The 17,260-nt window shown below is 33.0% G+C and overlaps 1 protein-coding gene across 2 annotated transcripts; it reads left to right on the forward strand.

Moving 5' to 3' along the window:
* Nucleotides 1-4,675: 4,675 nt before the first annotated feature.
* On the forward strand, nucleotides 4,676-14,315 carry LOC114400480 (protein transport protein Sec24-like At3g07100). 2 transcript variants are annotated; one of them, XM_028362950.1, is made up of 14 exons: nucleotides 4,676-4,899; nucleotides 5,220-6,326; nucleotides 6,410-6,548; nucleotides 7,067-7,257; nucleotides 8,072-8,179; nucleotides 8,267-8,470; nucleotides 8,886-9,117; nucleotides 10,051-10,200; nucleotides 10,313-10,469; nucleotides 11,072-11,199; nucleotides 11,288-11,610; nucleotides 11,695-11,883; nucleotides 13,355-13,595; nucleotides 13,839-14,315. In XM_028362950.1, the coding sequence occupies exons 2-13, from the start codon at nucleotides 5,298-5,300 to the stop codon at nucleotides 13,586-13,588; spliced, it is 3,084 nt and encodes a 1,027-aa protein (XP_028218751.1). In that variant the 5' UTR covers nucleotides 4,676-4,899; nucleotides 5,220-5,297; the 3' UTR covers nucleotides 13,589-13,595; nucleotides 13,839-14,315. The 2 variants fall into 2 exon arrangements, with proteins under 2 accessions (XP_028218751.1, XP_028218752.1); XM_028362951.1 differs by having other exon boundaries at nucleotides 4,679-4,899; nucleotides 13,358-13,595.
* Nucleotides 14,316-17,260: the final 2,945 nt, after the last annotated feature.

Consider the following 17,260-nt stretch of genomic DNA (forward strand, 5'->3'; position numbering starts at 1 on the left):
AATTTAGTCTTGTGAAATTATTTACAATAAATTATAATTTTAGTTTCTCGGTTCTTCACCAAGTTAATTTAATTTTTATATTTTCAAAAAAAATCACAATTTTACATATATTTGTTTTTTTTATCTAAGTTACCTTAAATAAATTTATTATATTTAAGATTTAATTGAACCAAAATAAAATAAATAAAATATAAAAATTAAGAATTAAATAAAATTAAAAATTTTAAAAATATGAGACTAAAATAACAAAAAAAAATCAAAATCACATATCTTAAATTAAAAAATGACCAAATTTGTAATTTAACTAATTATTTATATAGATATTCATAATTAATTTAACCCTCCCTTGTTAATTATTCCAAGGTCACTTGTTCTAACATGTTGATCATCATCGTAGAAAGATACAGAACACAGACACAGACAATAATTTATATAAAATAAACAACTAAAAAAATATTATTTATAGTACAATTCACGTTTTTTAATAAAGTGTAATTGATGGGTGTGGTGTCAAATATCAAAAGTATAGTGATATAGGACATAAAAATTTATGTACAATTATGATTTGATTTTAAAGTTTATTTTAATATAACATTACAATACATTTTTCAATCTACATCAATATGTAAAACAAATACAAATGGATTTTTTTTTGTTTGACCATTTGTTATTTATCACAGTATGCTAGATTCAAATATAAATTCATAACACAAATTAACTAGTAAAGACATCATACTAATCTTTCAGTTTCATCAATTCACACTAATTAGGAAAAATCCAATTTTTAGGGTTTTCACTCAGCACAAAAATACATCAATTTCACAGAAATTTCGCATCAAGACATTAACGGGCTTGTGAAACATATATAATTCATAGTTATAATTGTAAGGATCTCTATACATATTCCTACTACTTCCCAACTATTAATAACTCATATCTTACCTTTAGGCGGGCTCGCGTGTATAGTTTGGTAGCGATAGCAACATCTCTAGTAGTTCCTTGAGATTCCTCAAGTTTTTCCTTTGGTTGCTCTACTAGGATTTCCAAGTGTTAGAGAAAAGGAAAAGGAAGTGGAGCCTTAATTTCATTTTCTCCGTGTAAGGGACATTTCTTTCTCGACAAATAATATTTCACAAATCCCAACGATAAAAATATGAGAAAATGAGATCCAAAGGTGCTATCCAAATTTAAGGATGATCCAATGGTTAACAAGTCTAAGATCATAGTTATACTAGGATAGGTGTAGGTGTATATAGGAAAAAGAAAGGGTTATAGAAGAGGAATAAGAAATAACGAATTTGAGAGGGAAGAAAAGCGTAGAGACGTATCATAATTGTAAAAACTAACCTAATATGTCTTTATTTACCGTTAGGGTATTGTGAGTCTATTATTTACTCTATTTTTCTTTATTTTATTATTTTATAAAAATGAACTCTATTTAATTCCTTTTAAATAAATAAATAAATAATCCATTAAAACATCTGTTTATTTTCTAAAACATATATTTATTTTATTTATTTCAAAGATTATTATTTTAATTAATAAAAGCATTTTCCCATCATTCATTTAATTACAAAAATACCATTATTTTTTTCCTAAAACTCTATTTATTTTTAAATAAAACTCTTTTTATTTACTTTACGAAAAACAGGATGTTACATAATACCCTTGTTGTCCATTCACGTTCATTTGAAGATGTTATCCATTAGTGGTACAAACAACGCAGGTGATTATTAAGGTGACTTAACTCTCACTAATGAGGTTGATGCATTGTTAAATAGATTTCATAGCTTGATGTATGTGGGAAAATGACATTGAAGAATAAGATTCGTGAACTTGCATTCTAGATACCACTTCAATGTATCCCTTTCAAACTAAGTAATAACAAAGGGTACATCGAAATCTATGAAATCTACTTAATGTGCACCTTTAATGTGGAAGTGAGTCGATGAAACTAACACGATGATTGGTAGTTTAAGAACCCTAAGTGCGGCTCGCAAAGATGTCAGTGACAAAAAGCGAAGAAAAAAAATCCCTTATACGAATGAATTTCCTAATCTGTTGCAACAGTTCATCATATAAGTTATTGATGAGAGACCTAGAGGAAACTGTGGTTATAAGACAATTATAGCCTTACTAGGTTAGGGTGAGGAATCATGGACTCTAGTTCGACATGATGATTCGAGAACTTTAAACATTGAATTCTCAATATGTTGAGCTATTTAACACACAAGACAGACTAGTTAAATTGTTTGATTCTTTATATGTCTAGTCTGGCTTAATATAACATTTGTTGACAAGTAGATGGTCATTCCTAACATGAGTTATGTCATTGCTAGTTGGTATATTATTGTCTTGGTTTCCCAATCTATGCTCCAAAGTTGGACTTTCTTTCTACTTAGGAGTTATACATCATTTATGGCAAAGGAATGCCTTATTACAATTGGATTTGTTAACGTGAGTCACTTTGTGTAGATATACAACATCTACTTTGTAGAGCTTTTTTGTATTGTAAATATTAATTAATTTGTTAACTAACTCTTTATACCATTTTTTTGGTCATAATATAGATTTTTTGAAGAAGGTTGTTCACTACCTTCTATTGCACCACAATGGAATACATATTGCACATGTGAACCTCATTCATGGCAGAGACTCTACTTGTGACGCATAAAAGAATTCAACTGGTTGATGTTTCAACTGTAGGATCTCAATATGTAATAGATATCATTGATTATTAGTTGTTTTAGTTAACTCTTCTTATATTAAGTACTGTTATGTGTATTCATTTGATCCTTCTATAAAACTCTAGCCAATGTTATTATTCAGTTAGTGTGGAATATAAAGTTTTCTAATTGTTGTAAGCTATGCATATTGTGTGAAAATTCATTTAATGGGGTCCTTGACAAGTGAATTATGGTTGACAAACAAAACATAATAACAAAAACATGTTTTTGTTGTTGTTTTTTAACGCAAAAACTTTTACAAAATGAAAACATATTTACGTTGTACAGGTCTACAATGAAAACATGTTTTTGTTTTGTAAAGTGCATTAGAAAAAATATAACAACATAAATACATTTTTGTTGTACGTTGATAGTTACACAACAAAAGCGTGTTTCTGTTACGCAAGTGGGGGTGGATAAAAAAATCACAATGGAAACACTTATGTTGTGTAATTATCAATGTACAACGAATTTCGTTGTGCAATTGGGGGTGAGGGTGAAAAAATTAACAACGAAATCGTAATTCTATTATACACTTATACAATGAAATCATGATTTTATTGTTAAATGTTTTTTTTACCCTCATTTGCAAAAGAAAACTACATTTACATTTTGGTTTATATCAGGGAACAATTTCGAGATACCACGTAAAGGCACCCACATGGATAGTGCTAATCGCAAAAGTAGGTAATGGTAATAGCAATTCCGTTATTTGAGGTGCAAAAATAGAAATGGGCCTACAATTGGGGTGAAAAAAAAATTAACAATAGTACCACACGTTGTTAATTTTTTTCACCCCAATTGTAGTTGTTAAATGGTTTTGGGAACTGCTTGGGGCACCCAAAATTTTTGCTGGTATACCCAGTAGTTTTTCAAAATACCAAAAATGCCCTTATGAATATTTTTAGTTATAAATAGCAGATTATTTTTTTCATTTTTACTGTGCCCTTTTTTCGTAAAATCGCACTCCCTTAGTGTAACTTGCTTCCTTTAGCGTTCTTTTTGTGAGTGTTTGTTGTCGTCGATGGTGTACGTGTGTTGTTTACGGATATACGGTGAAGTTCAGTGATTTTTCGTTGCTGGAGATGAAGAGTTGCATATTAAAAATATTCAAAACATACAGATTAAGAATCCCTATGAACCACATATGTGTTGAATTTTTTTAAAAATTATAATTTTTTTTTAGAATTTTTTTATACATTTAATTTATTTAGAAAATTTTATAATTAAACAAATTTTATATTTAACTGAATGTTGTATTTAGATGTTTATTATAGTAATTAATAGTTAAACAAATTTGGTATTTGATTGAATGATGTATTTGGATGTTTATTATAGTGATTGAAAATTAAAAAATATGGTATTTAATTGAATGATGTGTTTAGATGTTTATTACAATAGTTAATAATTAAATAAATTTGGTATTTTTTTACATATGTAAATTCTTATGAAACCTATGATTTTTATTTACAATTTATATATGTAAACAAATTAATTATTAGATAAAAATTAGTCATTACAAAATTTATTATGTAAATTTACATGTGTATTAAATATACATTAGAAATTTTAGTGTTATCTATAGCAACATTAATTATTTTATAATATAATTAGTCTATTAACTTAGTTGGTTAGAATATTGTGCTAATAACGCGAAAGTCACAGATATTTTTGTTTGGACCATTAATTTTAAATTAATTCATAAATTATATTTTTGAAAAAAAAATTAAAAAAATTCTATGGACCACTTACGGATTGATAATCCATAAGTCCAATACTGATTGCCAATCTGTATTAGGCTTACAAAATGGTAAAAACGGAATTCCGCGTATTATGCCGGGTGTAGCAGTAAAATTGATGGGTGCCCCTACCAGTTGCCAATGATTTGCAAAACGGAATCACAATTGCAGAATTATAGTCCAGCCCAAAAGTTGGACCACGAGCCCAAACGACAGCCACATCCGAGGAGCGGTGCCAATCAACTGAAAAAAGAGAGAGGAAAGAACGGTGAAATTGGCAGAGTCGTAGTCCTTGCAGGGAAGGTGCTCTCACCACGTTTCCTTTGGGTGTATCAGAAGAGAGGCTCCTTACCTGAGTTTAGTTCAATAGCCATCACTTCTCAATCGTGCAGTGCGGATCACCCTCTGCGTCTCCGATCGGAATTGTCAACTCGGTGAGTCACCCTCTCTCGATCTCAATTTTCAACTTCTTCTCCTTCCCCTCCCTTCTTTTTCTCGATCTGTCACATCACAATCCACTTAAATCCAAATCACCCATTACGCTTCATACTATTCTTCTCAGAACCCTAACACTTCCGTCGCTGCATCCTTCTCCTATAATCTTTCTTCATCTAAGTTAAACTATGTTCAATTCTCATTCATCTTACTAGTTGACCGTGCCAAAGTGCTTCCAATTGTTATAATTATTGTTGATTTGCACTGTGTTGTGTTTGGTTACTTTTATGTATTGAACATTGCGTGCATCGAATTACAGGCTTGGTGATGGAACAGAGGTTTTAAGTTTTGATTAAATTAGAGCGAAGAATTGATTTGGTTTGTTCTATAATAATCTATGGGGACCGAAAATCCTGGTCGTCCAACCTTCCCTCCTTCAAGACCTGCTTCATCGCCTTTTGCCGCTGCACAGACAGTATCACCTTTTTCGTCAAGCGGTCCCGTTGCTGGATCAGAGCCTCCTTCTTTTCGGCCTAGTCCTCCAGCTCCTCCGCCGCAAGCCGCCACGCCGTTTTCGTCGGCTGGACCTGCTGCAGTTAGACCTGGGGCACCCAGTTTTAGACCTGCACCACCAGGGAGGTTCAATGATCCATCGGTACCGCTTCCCGTGCGACCATCAAATGCCTCACCGGCTGCTGGGCCTTTTCAGCAGTTTCCGCCGGCACCGTCCTTTCCCCCAACAATGCAACCACGTGGTCCTCCGCTGCCAATGGGACCACCATCAATTCAATCTCCACCTAGTCAAGCACAGCCTTTTCCCACGTCTCTTCCAGCTCAGCCACAGATGCCTTCTGTTCCAATGGGCTCTCCCCCGCCACAAAGTGCTGCTCCTGCACATTTAGGTTCAAATTTTCCTCCGCCACCTACAATTCAGCCATCTTTTCCTGGGTACCCGAGTAAGCAGGCTGGTCCTGAAATGCAAGCTCCACCTATGCATTCCTCATTCCCTGCTAATCAAGGAAATTTTGGGCCTGTCCCACCTGCAGCGGCTTCTCCTTTTTTGTCTCATCCAGGAGGCTATGTTCCACCGCCTCCAATGGCTCCCCCGCTAGGTATCCAGCCAATGCAGCAGCCAGGATCTGTGCCCCCAATGGGTGCTGTTCAGGGCTTGGCAGAAGACTTCAACGCACTCACATTGCAAACTCGTCCTGGAACAATGGATCCGTTATTTGATGCCAAGGAACTTCCACGGCCATTAGAAGGTGATATTGAACCAAAGAATTTGGTTGACATGTATCCCATGAACTGCAATCCCCGGTATCTACGACTCACAACCAGTGCAGTTCCTAGCTCTCAGTCCTTGGCTTCAAGGTGGCATCTTCCTCTTGGAGCAGTTGTATGTCCGCTTGCTGAGCCTCCTGATGGGGTTAGTGCTTCTTTACCCTGTTTGATGAGCAGAAACATACTAGGTCATGTAATTTTCAATTATTCACTGTTTTTTATTTTCAGGAAGAGGTGCCTATAGTTAATTTTGCTCCAGCTAGTGTTGTCCGCTGCAGAAGATGTCGCACATATGTGAATCCTTATATGACATTTACGGAAGCTGGAAGAAAGTTTCGTTGCAACGTCTGTACCTTGCTTAATGATGGTACTTTTTACTTTCATAACCTCATCCTTTGCTTTTGAAGATAAAGAAAGTCAAAAGAAGAGAATAGTTGGAATTTAGTCCCAACAGGCCAGCACCTTTTTATCACGAGAAACTGTTTTCTTGGTAGCTCTGAAAATTCATTTATTTCTGTTGGTATCATTTGCATTATAATGATTATTGTATTGGATGTGCCGAAAGGGGCATTTCATAATCACATACTTGTTTACCTTTGCAAGGTGGATTAAGGTTTCAGTTTCATGAGGGACTAAACTTGCTCTATGATTTTTCTGACTCTATATGTTCATGTCAGTTGTACTGTGTGTTTATTACCATCGTGATAAATGGACCATAGCTATGCTATCATGTTAAACTATACAGTTAACCTTCTTGCATGATTAAGAATTTCTGCACGGAAAATTACTTATTTATGTGAAATATATTATATTATGCATATTGTAATTGGTTGAACACTTGAACATTATCTTTGTAATGATGTTAATATAGAGTGTTATGTACAGTGCCTAGTGAGTATTATGCACAATTAGATGCAACTGGAAAAAGAGTTGACATAAATCAACGACCTGAACTTACAAAGGGGACTGTAGAATTTGTTGCCCCTGCTGAGTACATGGTGAGGCCTCCTATGCCACCAGTGTATTTCTTCCTCATCGATGTTTCCATATCTGCTGTTAGAAGTGGCATGATTGAGGTATGTTCTTTACTTTTAGCCCAATGTGTACCTTGTACGGCATTTTAATAGATTTTACAGTTTTTTTTTTTTGAAAAAATAATAAATTGTACTGTTGGTTAACATATGGCCTTATTTTTGTGAGTTAAAAGAGTCATGATTAGTACTAGTTACAGATAAATTTTGATTTCGGCTACCATAAAAAAAGAGCTATCATATTTTGTCTTAGATTAGTTTATTTAGATAAGAAAATGGTCTGCTCACCAGAAAACATGTTAATATGGTTTTCATTTTCACTAAAATTTATAGTTTTATGCATCATAGCTTTTAGATTATCTTAATTGTTCAATTTTATTTCCTTTGAGTAATTTATTTACTGCTGAAACTCACAATAATTGGTTGAGTTTATTTCTAATGTGTATTTGAGGATTGCGTATTAACCTCTGTTTATTATGCTTCATGAGCATGTCTGAGTAATTTGTGCATGATTGCTTTCATATTGAATGAATTCTAAAAGAATTACTTCTGGAGTATTAAGTTTTATTTTGGGAATATTTACTGAAAATGAGTTTTCTAGAAATGGGTTTTTTTTGGATATTGCATGACCAAAATTGTCCTATTATACATAAAGGGCAAGTGTTAAAAAAGAAATTTGCCTGGAAGTAACAGTTAGTCATTTACTTCTTCACAAACATTTTTGGGCAACTTTGGGTTGTTGAATGCTTTTTGCATTTGAGGTTACTAAAATTAACAATTCATTCGAAGTCCCAACTATTTCTGAGGTGTTTAGTGCACATTATTTTGAGTGCTGATGATGGTACTGTCCTAAATGAAGGTTGTGGCCAATACAATTAAGTCATGCTTAGATGAGCTGCCCGGCTTTCCACGTACGCAAATAGGGTTTGCAACTTTTGACAGCACAATACATTTTTATAACATGAAGGTTTGCTGTGTTATTAGTATTATCACAATTAATATATCTCTGCCTTTTCTCAATTTATACTAATTATTCTGTCTTATGCTTTTGCAGTCTTCCTTGACTCAACCACAGATGTTGGTAGTGTCAGATCTCGATGATATATTTATTCCACTGCCAGATGATCTTCTTGTTAACTTGTCTGAATCAAGAAGTGTGGTAGAAACCTTCCTAGATAGTTTGCCAACCATGTTTCAGGACAATGTTAACTTGGAATCAGCTTTTGGTCCTGCTCTCAAGGCTGCGTTTATGGTTATGGTATGTTAGTCTCTTTTCAACCTTCAATGGTGTTTTTTCTTATCGTAATATCTGTTGCTATTTTTTGTTTGTTTGTTTGTTTTTCCTGTTTTCAATAGGCAGTGAACTTAATACATTGGATAAATCTGGTATTAATTGACACAATTACTGTTAGATTACATATTTTAAGATTTAATTCCTTGCTCAATTCCTAACTCCAAAAGTGGCCTTGGGACACTGCTGGGCACACTGCATTATCAAAAGGTCACTCAATAAAATCAGATGAACCATAGAGAAGCAAGTTACATTCTATGCAGAATGGTGGGCCCTCTAGTTCGCTAAATTTAAGAGAACTACATCCACTGAGAACTAAATTTAACAATGTCATTTTTCTTATCCTTACTTTGTTGTGGTCTTTTCATGCATGTGTATGCAGAGTCAACTTGGAGGAAAATTGTTAATATTTCAAAACACACTCCCATCTCTTGGTGTTGGCCGCTTGAAGTTACGTGGAGATGATTCTCGTGTTTACGGGACAGACAAAGAGCATGGACTGAGACTGCCTGAAGATCCATTCTATAAACAAATGGCTGCTGAGTTTTCCAAGTACCAAATCTCAACAAATGTGTATGCATTCAGTGATAAGTACACTGACATAGCCTCCTTAGGTAAGTTTTTACAGTTTCTTCTAAATTATGCAACACTCTTATTCTCTAAAATAAAAGAGCCACACCTTTCAATTCGGATAGGAAGGCTTCTAATTGATAAATCTAATGGATGGTTCTTTATGGGTAAAAAATGTTACTTGAGAGACTTGAGATGTGAAAATTGGCACAAAATCACTGAGTATTCTCTCAGCTGATGTATAATATATATAAAAAGAGGGTTCTGAACAGAGGACAATCAGAGGGACAGAAAAGAGAAAAAGGCTACAGCCTATGACAACTAATATATAAAAAAGATACAACAAAAATCAGCTTTATAAAGCTGTACAACAGATAATAAACAACTATTTTAACAATGTTTTATGATGTCTTAATCCCATGATTTTATAGGCGTTTATGAAGTATGTTAAAATCTGCTTTTGTCTCATCTTCATTTTAAAATGCTTTTGGAGTATAGCAAAGACATACCTTGTATTGTACACAAATGATTGCACTCTGCCCTTTGATACTTGACAGCATGACTTTGGTATACAGTTAAGAGTTCTACAGAGTTAGTTCATCACTTTATTTTGACCATTGAATGACTTCCATATTTTCCCTTGATGGTGTTGTTATTAAAGATGTGTGGAATTGAATGATTGCCATATTTTCCCTTGATGGTATTGTGGTTATAGAAGTGTGGAATATCAACATGTACTGTCATCCATGGATGTGTTGCCAAAATTACTTGCCTGCAAATGCTCAATTGAATTAGCAAATTATGCATGATGTTTAGTTATTCTGTAAATAATGCGCCCCCTCCCTCCTCAATTCTGTTAGATTTGATTCCACTCCCAGGGTCAGCATATGTGTTCTTCTAAGCACATATCCTGGGTATGTTAATGATCCTATACTTGACAAAGTGAATTATGTATTTATAATTTACTGGCTGTTTAGGAACTCTGGCAAAGTATACTGCTGGTCAAGTGTATTACTATCCAGCTTTCCAATCAGCCATTCACGGGGAGAAATTGAGACATGAATTGAGGAGAGACCTTACCAGAGAAACTGCATGGGAAGCTGTAATGCGCATTAGATGTGCAAAAGGTCTGTGCATCCATTTTATATATTGAAAATACATTTCTTCATTGCCTCCTTTTGTTTATCTGCTGTTCCATGCAACATGCATAAAATTGCTGATAATTGCCTATATTTTTAGGTGTTCGCTTCACAACTTATCATGGAAACTTCATGCTGAGGTCCACCGATTTGTTAGCACTTCCTGCTGTAGATTGTGATAAAGCCTTTGCCATGCAGTTATCACTTGAAGAGACATTGTTGACAACTCAGACAATGTATTTACAAGTAGCATTGCTGTATCCTTTCTTTGATAACTTTTGAGATGAGTTATAATATAATCATAATTTTTAATCTAATGTTTATGATACTAGATGGCTATATTGTAATGTAAGAATAACATGTTTTCTTATCTGAAAAGTATTATCATAAAGCGTATGATTGATATTTGTCAAATTATGTTGGCTATTGACTACCTAATGCTATCCTCTTTTATTCATTCCTGTACTTTATCCATTTATGTTACTTGTTGAAATTGTTGTCTTCATGGTATATTTTAACGTTAAGAGATTCATTCACTTTTTATGCATTGAAATATTTTTAAGTTATTCTTTCCCCAAAGGAATGACTATCTCTATTTGAGATGTTGTACTTAGACATTCAGTTATATTTTTCAAGAGTTTGTTTCCTTGGGAAGTACAAAAAAATAAATTTAATCTTATTTCTCTTTTTCATTTTTTGTAGGACATTCAGCTCATCTTATCATGCTTTGTTTTTACTATTTCTCATCCACTGTTTAACATTTATCTGGATGTTTGTTATGCTTGATATTCATTTTTAGTCAGGATATTTAGGATGTGAAATTGTTTCAAAGCAAGTTTCATCCCTAACAAAAAAATAGATATACTGCATCTTGTGGTGAAAGGCGAATAAGAGTACACACAATGGCAGTTCCAGTAGTTACAGAGTTAGCAGATATATATCGGCTGGCTGATACTGGTGCAATTGTATCACTGTTAAGTAGGCTAGGTAGGTAAACTGGACTTCTGGTCTAGTGACATCATATGTGATGGATGATAGTTGCTTTTTATCTTAAAGAGTTCCTTCATAATTGCAGCAATTGAGAAAACATTGTCCCAAAAACTGGAAGATGCACGGAGTGCTGTTCAACTAAGAGTTGTAAAAGCCCTCAGGGAATATCGAAATCTTTATGCTGTGCAACATCGCTTGGCAAACAGAATGATATATCCTGAGTCTTTAAAGTTCTTAATGTTGTATGGATTAGCCCTTTGTAGATCAACAGCTTTACGTGGAGGGTATGGTGATGTTCCACTGGATGAACGATGTGCAGCAGGACACATAATGATGACTGTATCAATAAGAAGACTGTTGAAACTTCTCTATCCTAGCTTGATTCGACTTGATGAATATCTTCTGAAGGTATACATTGCTTACCTTAAAAAGATACCAATAATGTGGTTAAACTGTCAGATGCATGAATTATTAATTCCTCCTGTGTTCTAGGCATCTGTACAGGCTAATGACTTAAAAAGTGTTGAGAGAAGGTTACCTTTGACTGGGGAGAGCTTAGACTCTAGAGGTCTTTATATTTATGATGATGGCATCCGGTTCATTATATGGTTTGGTAGGGTGATTTCGCCTGATATAGCAAAGAATTTACTTGGGGCAGACTTTGCTGCAGAATTATCAAAGGTATTTTATATTCTTGCTATACAAAAATAGGTTCATAATAGGTATTTTTCAAGGCAGAGAGTTTATTATAGGTTGTCACATTGAGCAGATACATCCTCTTTTTTTTTTTCTCTCTAACTTTTATCTCTTGTTCACATTGATCTTGCACGCATGTAGCCGAATGGTGTTGTGTGATCACTGTAGCCAACCTCACTGAATGGGATAAGGATTTTTAATATTTGATATTTTTATATTAGAATTGAAAAGGAATAGTGTAGGTTACCCATGTGATTTCATTTAAGTATACAATAGTTATAATAAACTATGAAATTCTATGATGAGCATCATCTTCATGATTGAACACTTAATTCAATGGCCAGTTTTTGTGTGACATTCATTGATAGTGTGCTATAGTGGTGTAGCGGTGATGTGCTGCCTTGGGCTGCTACAAAGTTTGAATCATGGTGCATTTTTGAATGGTTACTGTAGTTGCAATCACGGTGAAAATAGCCGGCTATTGTGGTGCTACAAGGAGGCATTTTGAAATCCCATTTTGCAATGCTTTGAAGTTTTGGGGGTTTCTTGGGGGCAAAGTAGAGATTTTCCTCCTCCCTTTTCAAAACTTAAAAACAAAAAGAAATTAATTGGATATAGTTTCCATGCTTCTCTCTCCTGTGTGACCAAACACCTGTCTACCCAGATTACCCTTCTATGGGTTCTGTCTGATCTGAACAACACCCGCTCACTTCTGGCAGTATTTCTGGCAACACCCAACCACCATTCTTTTCTCTGTTTTAAACTCTGAAGCACTCCCTGAACCATCTCTGTTCTTTTCTCCGTGCAACGGCCATGCCATTATCTCAAGGACTGATTTAATAGAGTGCTGCTTTCTTAACCTCCTCATGTGCACTGGTGAAGCCTAGGATGAAATGGAGTAGTTTGAAAAATATCAATAAATGATAGGAAGAGTGTGATTTGTGACTTTTGATTTTTTTTTTTTTTTAATTTTGTCTCTCTAGTGTGAGTTCTTTTTTTTTTAGTCTCTTGACCAAATTCATTTCTATTCTATTTTGTTGTTATTTGCTTCTCTGTTTTGCTTAAGAATAAGACCTATGACTTTTTATTGTTAAATATGGATGTCATGAATTGAGTATTTTTGTTTTTGAGCATTTATATGTACATGGAATAAATTATTTAATTTGTTTAAAAATTTCAAAATAGTAGCCATCCTGCTATAACATTTTTGGGGGTCAGCTGATAAATGTCGCTATTTGAGTTTGATAACTATGATTTATCCTATACAAGTTTTTTTGATAAGGATCGACTTTTTGATGCACTGATATTGATGGATATTATTCTTAACTCATTGAATAACTTCTTATATGCCAATTCGTAGCATCAAATCACAGTAGAGTAGATATGTTTGGGTATTCCTCTTTTATTTATCTAATTGAACAAATCCGATGCTGTGTGTATGCTTTATTTCTTTAAGCAGACTACTCTCAGTGAGCATGATAATGAAATGTCAAGGAGGCTGGTGAAGGTACTTGAGAAGTTGAGAAATACAGATCGTGCATATTACCAGTTGTGCCACCTTGTGAGGCAAGGTGAACAGCCCAAAGAGGGATTCCTCCTTCTTGCAAACCTTGTTGAGGACCAGATGGGTGGTAACAGTGGGTATGCTGAATGGATGCTGCAGATATCTCGACAAGTGCAGCAATCATAATATATAGGTATGCATGGCTTGTGATCCTCTTTAGGAAATCTAAGTTGAATCTGGTGGTTTTTCAAGGATTATCAATGGACACTGAATTTTTTGTTATGAATATCTAGTATCTTTGACTTTGACTACTGTAATGTTGCCCTTGAAATTCTATTTTAGTGCCAAGAAGGCAGAGTTTGTTTTAAATTCCTATTTATACAGTGATCTGAACATAATCACTTATCAACTTTGTATATTGATTCCCTTTTGGCAGCTTCCCTGGCTAAATAAGCAAGTCAGATCTGCTATTTGTCTCACAAGTGACGACCATTTCTTTCTGCATTGGAGGTATATTAAATCTGTCCTTTGGGGTGCTTGGAGAAGCATTCTTGACCTGGCTAATTGATCGTGACCTGTGAGAAGCATGCTTTTGAGAGATTGTTGATTCATCCTGGGATATATCCGTTAGGTGAATTCTACCACAGATTGAATTTAAACGTGTGTTCATGTTTTTGATATAGAGGGAAGAAAGAAACACTTTTTTGGTTACTTTACCTTGTGAGATAAGTTGTCACTTTCTGTCTTATATTTCCTTTTGTCGTCGTCTTATGGTTGATTCTTTCATTGTAGAAAAAGTAGACAGAGAACTAAGAAGAGATGGCATGTCAAATTGGTCTTGCAAAATCTTAGATTTTGTTTGTTGACAATTATTTATTCTGGTATTTAATGTTGAAACTTTGTTTTCTTTCAACTTGAAATTTAATTTATTTTTTTGGTACATAAAATTATAGGAAAAGATGGTGCCTCACTGAGATGCGAGACTAAAGTCTTGATCAATTCCCTGGCTTTAAATTGCCATTACAATTTGGTTTTAGCTTATTTTAGATAAATATTTTGTGTTTCTGTTAACTTTCTGAGTATTTCTGAACATAATGATTTTTCCAAAAATTAATTAATCTCCAAATTTGTCAACTAGTTGTCGATCAAGACCTAGGTTGCATGGATCTATATGCTAGTACCCGGAACACCCAATTGAATTTTGTGGTAAACTGTGCTCAACTCTATCAAGTTTGAATACGATGTGTGTATCCTTAACCAAAAAAGTTAGCCAATTAAGTTTTAAATTGTGCACATTGTGGCCGTAATATTGTACTTTCAAGTTTTTTGCTATGCTCGTGTAATTTGACGTTCATGAGCATTAATGTTTTTTTTAAAAAGTGAAAATGCGGTTCAACCCATTTAAAATATAAAAATTGGTTATTGTTTTTAAAACTTACAACTTAAACCATCCCAAACAATAGAAAGATCATCCCAAACAACCCAGCCTCCAACGTGGCTACCACTAATAATCTTGATTATAAAATACCTAATTTTGGTGGTGTGATAAATTATGTTAAATAAATAATTAATTTGGGAGGTTTTGCAAAATGTTGTTAAAAAAATTGACTAAATAATTAGAACACATGAAACCCGTCATAAAAAATATTAGCCACATAAAATTTTCATCATAATAATTCATCAAAATTTGTACATCTTTTTAATACAAAAAAAAAATTGTTATAAGAAAAGTAATTAAATATCATTGAATTTTGTTATCATATTTTATTTTTTTATAATCTTAATAAATATTAAAAATCCCAATTCAATCCCTGAATTTACATTAAAGCCTAATACTTTGCGATCAAACCAAATTCAGTGGCACAATTATATAAAATGAAGCAAAAGGTTATATCTATCTATCTATAACAATACAGTCGCCCAGAAACAATCCAAGTTCTTTTTACTATAGAATTAACAGCGTTCTTCCGGTTTTGACCTTTTTTGTCTTTTATTGTGTGACAGTCTTAGCTTCTTTGCTTAATTTCACTTTTAATCTGTTTTATTTTGCATACGTTTGGTTTTGATATATTAAATTTTAAAGTTTTATTTTGGTCTTTTATGTTTTTAAAATATATCATTTTAATTTTTTTTTATTTTTTCATTAGAAATGTTAGCATTCTATTAACTTTTAAACTTTAAAATGGTTTAATGTCACTTTCCTTTATTATGTTTTACAAATATTTGCTTTGATATATTATATTTTAAAAGTTTTATTTTGATCTTTTATGTTTTTTAAACATATCATTTTGGTCATTTTTTCAATTTTTCCTTAGAAACTTGATGTCCGTCTATGTTTTAAAATTTTAGAATAGTTAAATTAATATACTGACACTTAAAAATTATCACTATCTTTTTTTATTTTAAAAATGAAAAATGACCAAATAAATGAAGAATATATGGATTTGAAACCACAAACAATAATAATTTTCACTCTCATTATTTTTAGTAGTATTTTCTTTATTCAGTTTAGTCATTTAATAACGATAATAATTTCATTAATAAATTATTTTCAATTACGATGGATAAGGGTTCTTTCTCCTTCCATCGTCAACCTAAAAAGATCGTTGTCCCGTTCTCGCTTCAGTCTCCGCCGCAACCTCCCTACACAACCAGAATATTCAGTGATTCCAGTGAAATTATGTGTTAACATTGTTCGATATGTGTAATATTATATTTTTTACTTTTTTCAGATTTGACAAAGGCTAGAGGATATGGTATGTTTTTAGTTGTTTATTTTTTAAAAATAAAATAAAGATAGTGGCAGGTTTTAGCGGTCACTATGTAAAGTTAATTATTTAAAAAAAAATAATGTCACTTTTGATTCATTATCTTTCATAATTATTTCGTTTTGATACATTAAATTTTAAAAGTTTTATTTGAGTCCTTTATGTTTTTAAAATGTATAATTTTGATCATTTTATCAAATTTAAAAGTGAACATTAGACTAACATTTTGGTCCATTATGTATCATTTTGGTTACTCTCTTCGAGTCCTTCACGTCATGCGTCTCCCTTTTGCCACCTCTTGTCTCTGGTGGCAATATGGTGGAGTAAAATACTACCAAGGGACATAATACCATTCTTGCTCATTATTTTATGGGGTGGCAACAAGCAAAAATAGGGTCTATTAAGTAATTTCCCCGGTCAAAGCTCAAAGGTTACATGTGTCAAAAACTGTTGGATTTTTTTTTTCCTTTTGCATTTCAAAGAAAATGGGTCATGTTTTGTTTCTGCTGTCCTGCAGAGTGCGGGCTCACTGCTCTAGTTTACTACAAAGCTGAAGCTATGGAAATTCATTTTTGTTGAAAATGTATATTTTCTTGTTTTATTCGAACAAAAAAGTTATATATTTAAAAAAAAAATAGATTTCCCTAATTAGAAACTGCTGAACTACATCTGATCCTTTTGAGTTTTTCGTCTTTTGAAGCAAGATTCTTTTGACTTCAAACCAATAATCTGCTAGTGATTTTTTTTTCTTGAAGAACGTGATCTGATATTGATAGTCCATGAAGAATGGGCTCATTGAAGCTTTGGACTAGTATTTACTATTTAGATACACAATTTAGATAAAAATATTATTTTTTGATTGAGTATATTCTTAAGATATGTGTATATGTAAAAGATAAATTAATAATATATCTTAACAAAAAACTTTCCCTACATTCTCATACTGTAACTACCAATGATATGACAAAGGCAATTATCTCATGACTTTCTTCCGATTGAATAAATAAAATATATTTGTCTCCCGTGAGAACAAGCAACGAGAAAGCTTAAGGACACAAGTAGCAATAAAGCCGAAAGCGTTAATTATATT

Source organism: Glycine soja, chromosome 19 (assembly GCF_004193775.1).
Source record: "Glycine soja cultivar W05 chromosome 19, ASM419377v2, whole genome shotgun sequence".
NCBI classification, from domain to species: Eukaryota; Viridiplantae; Streptophyta; class Magnoliopsida; order Fabales; family Fabaceae; genus Glycine; species Glycine soja.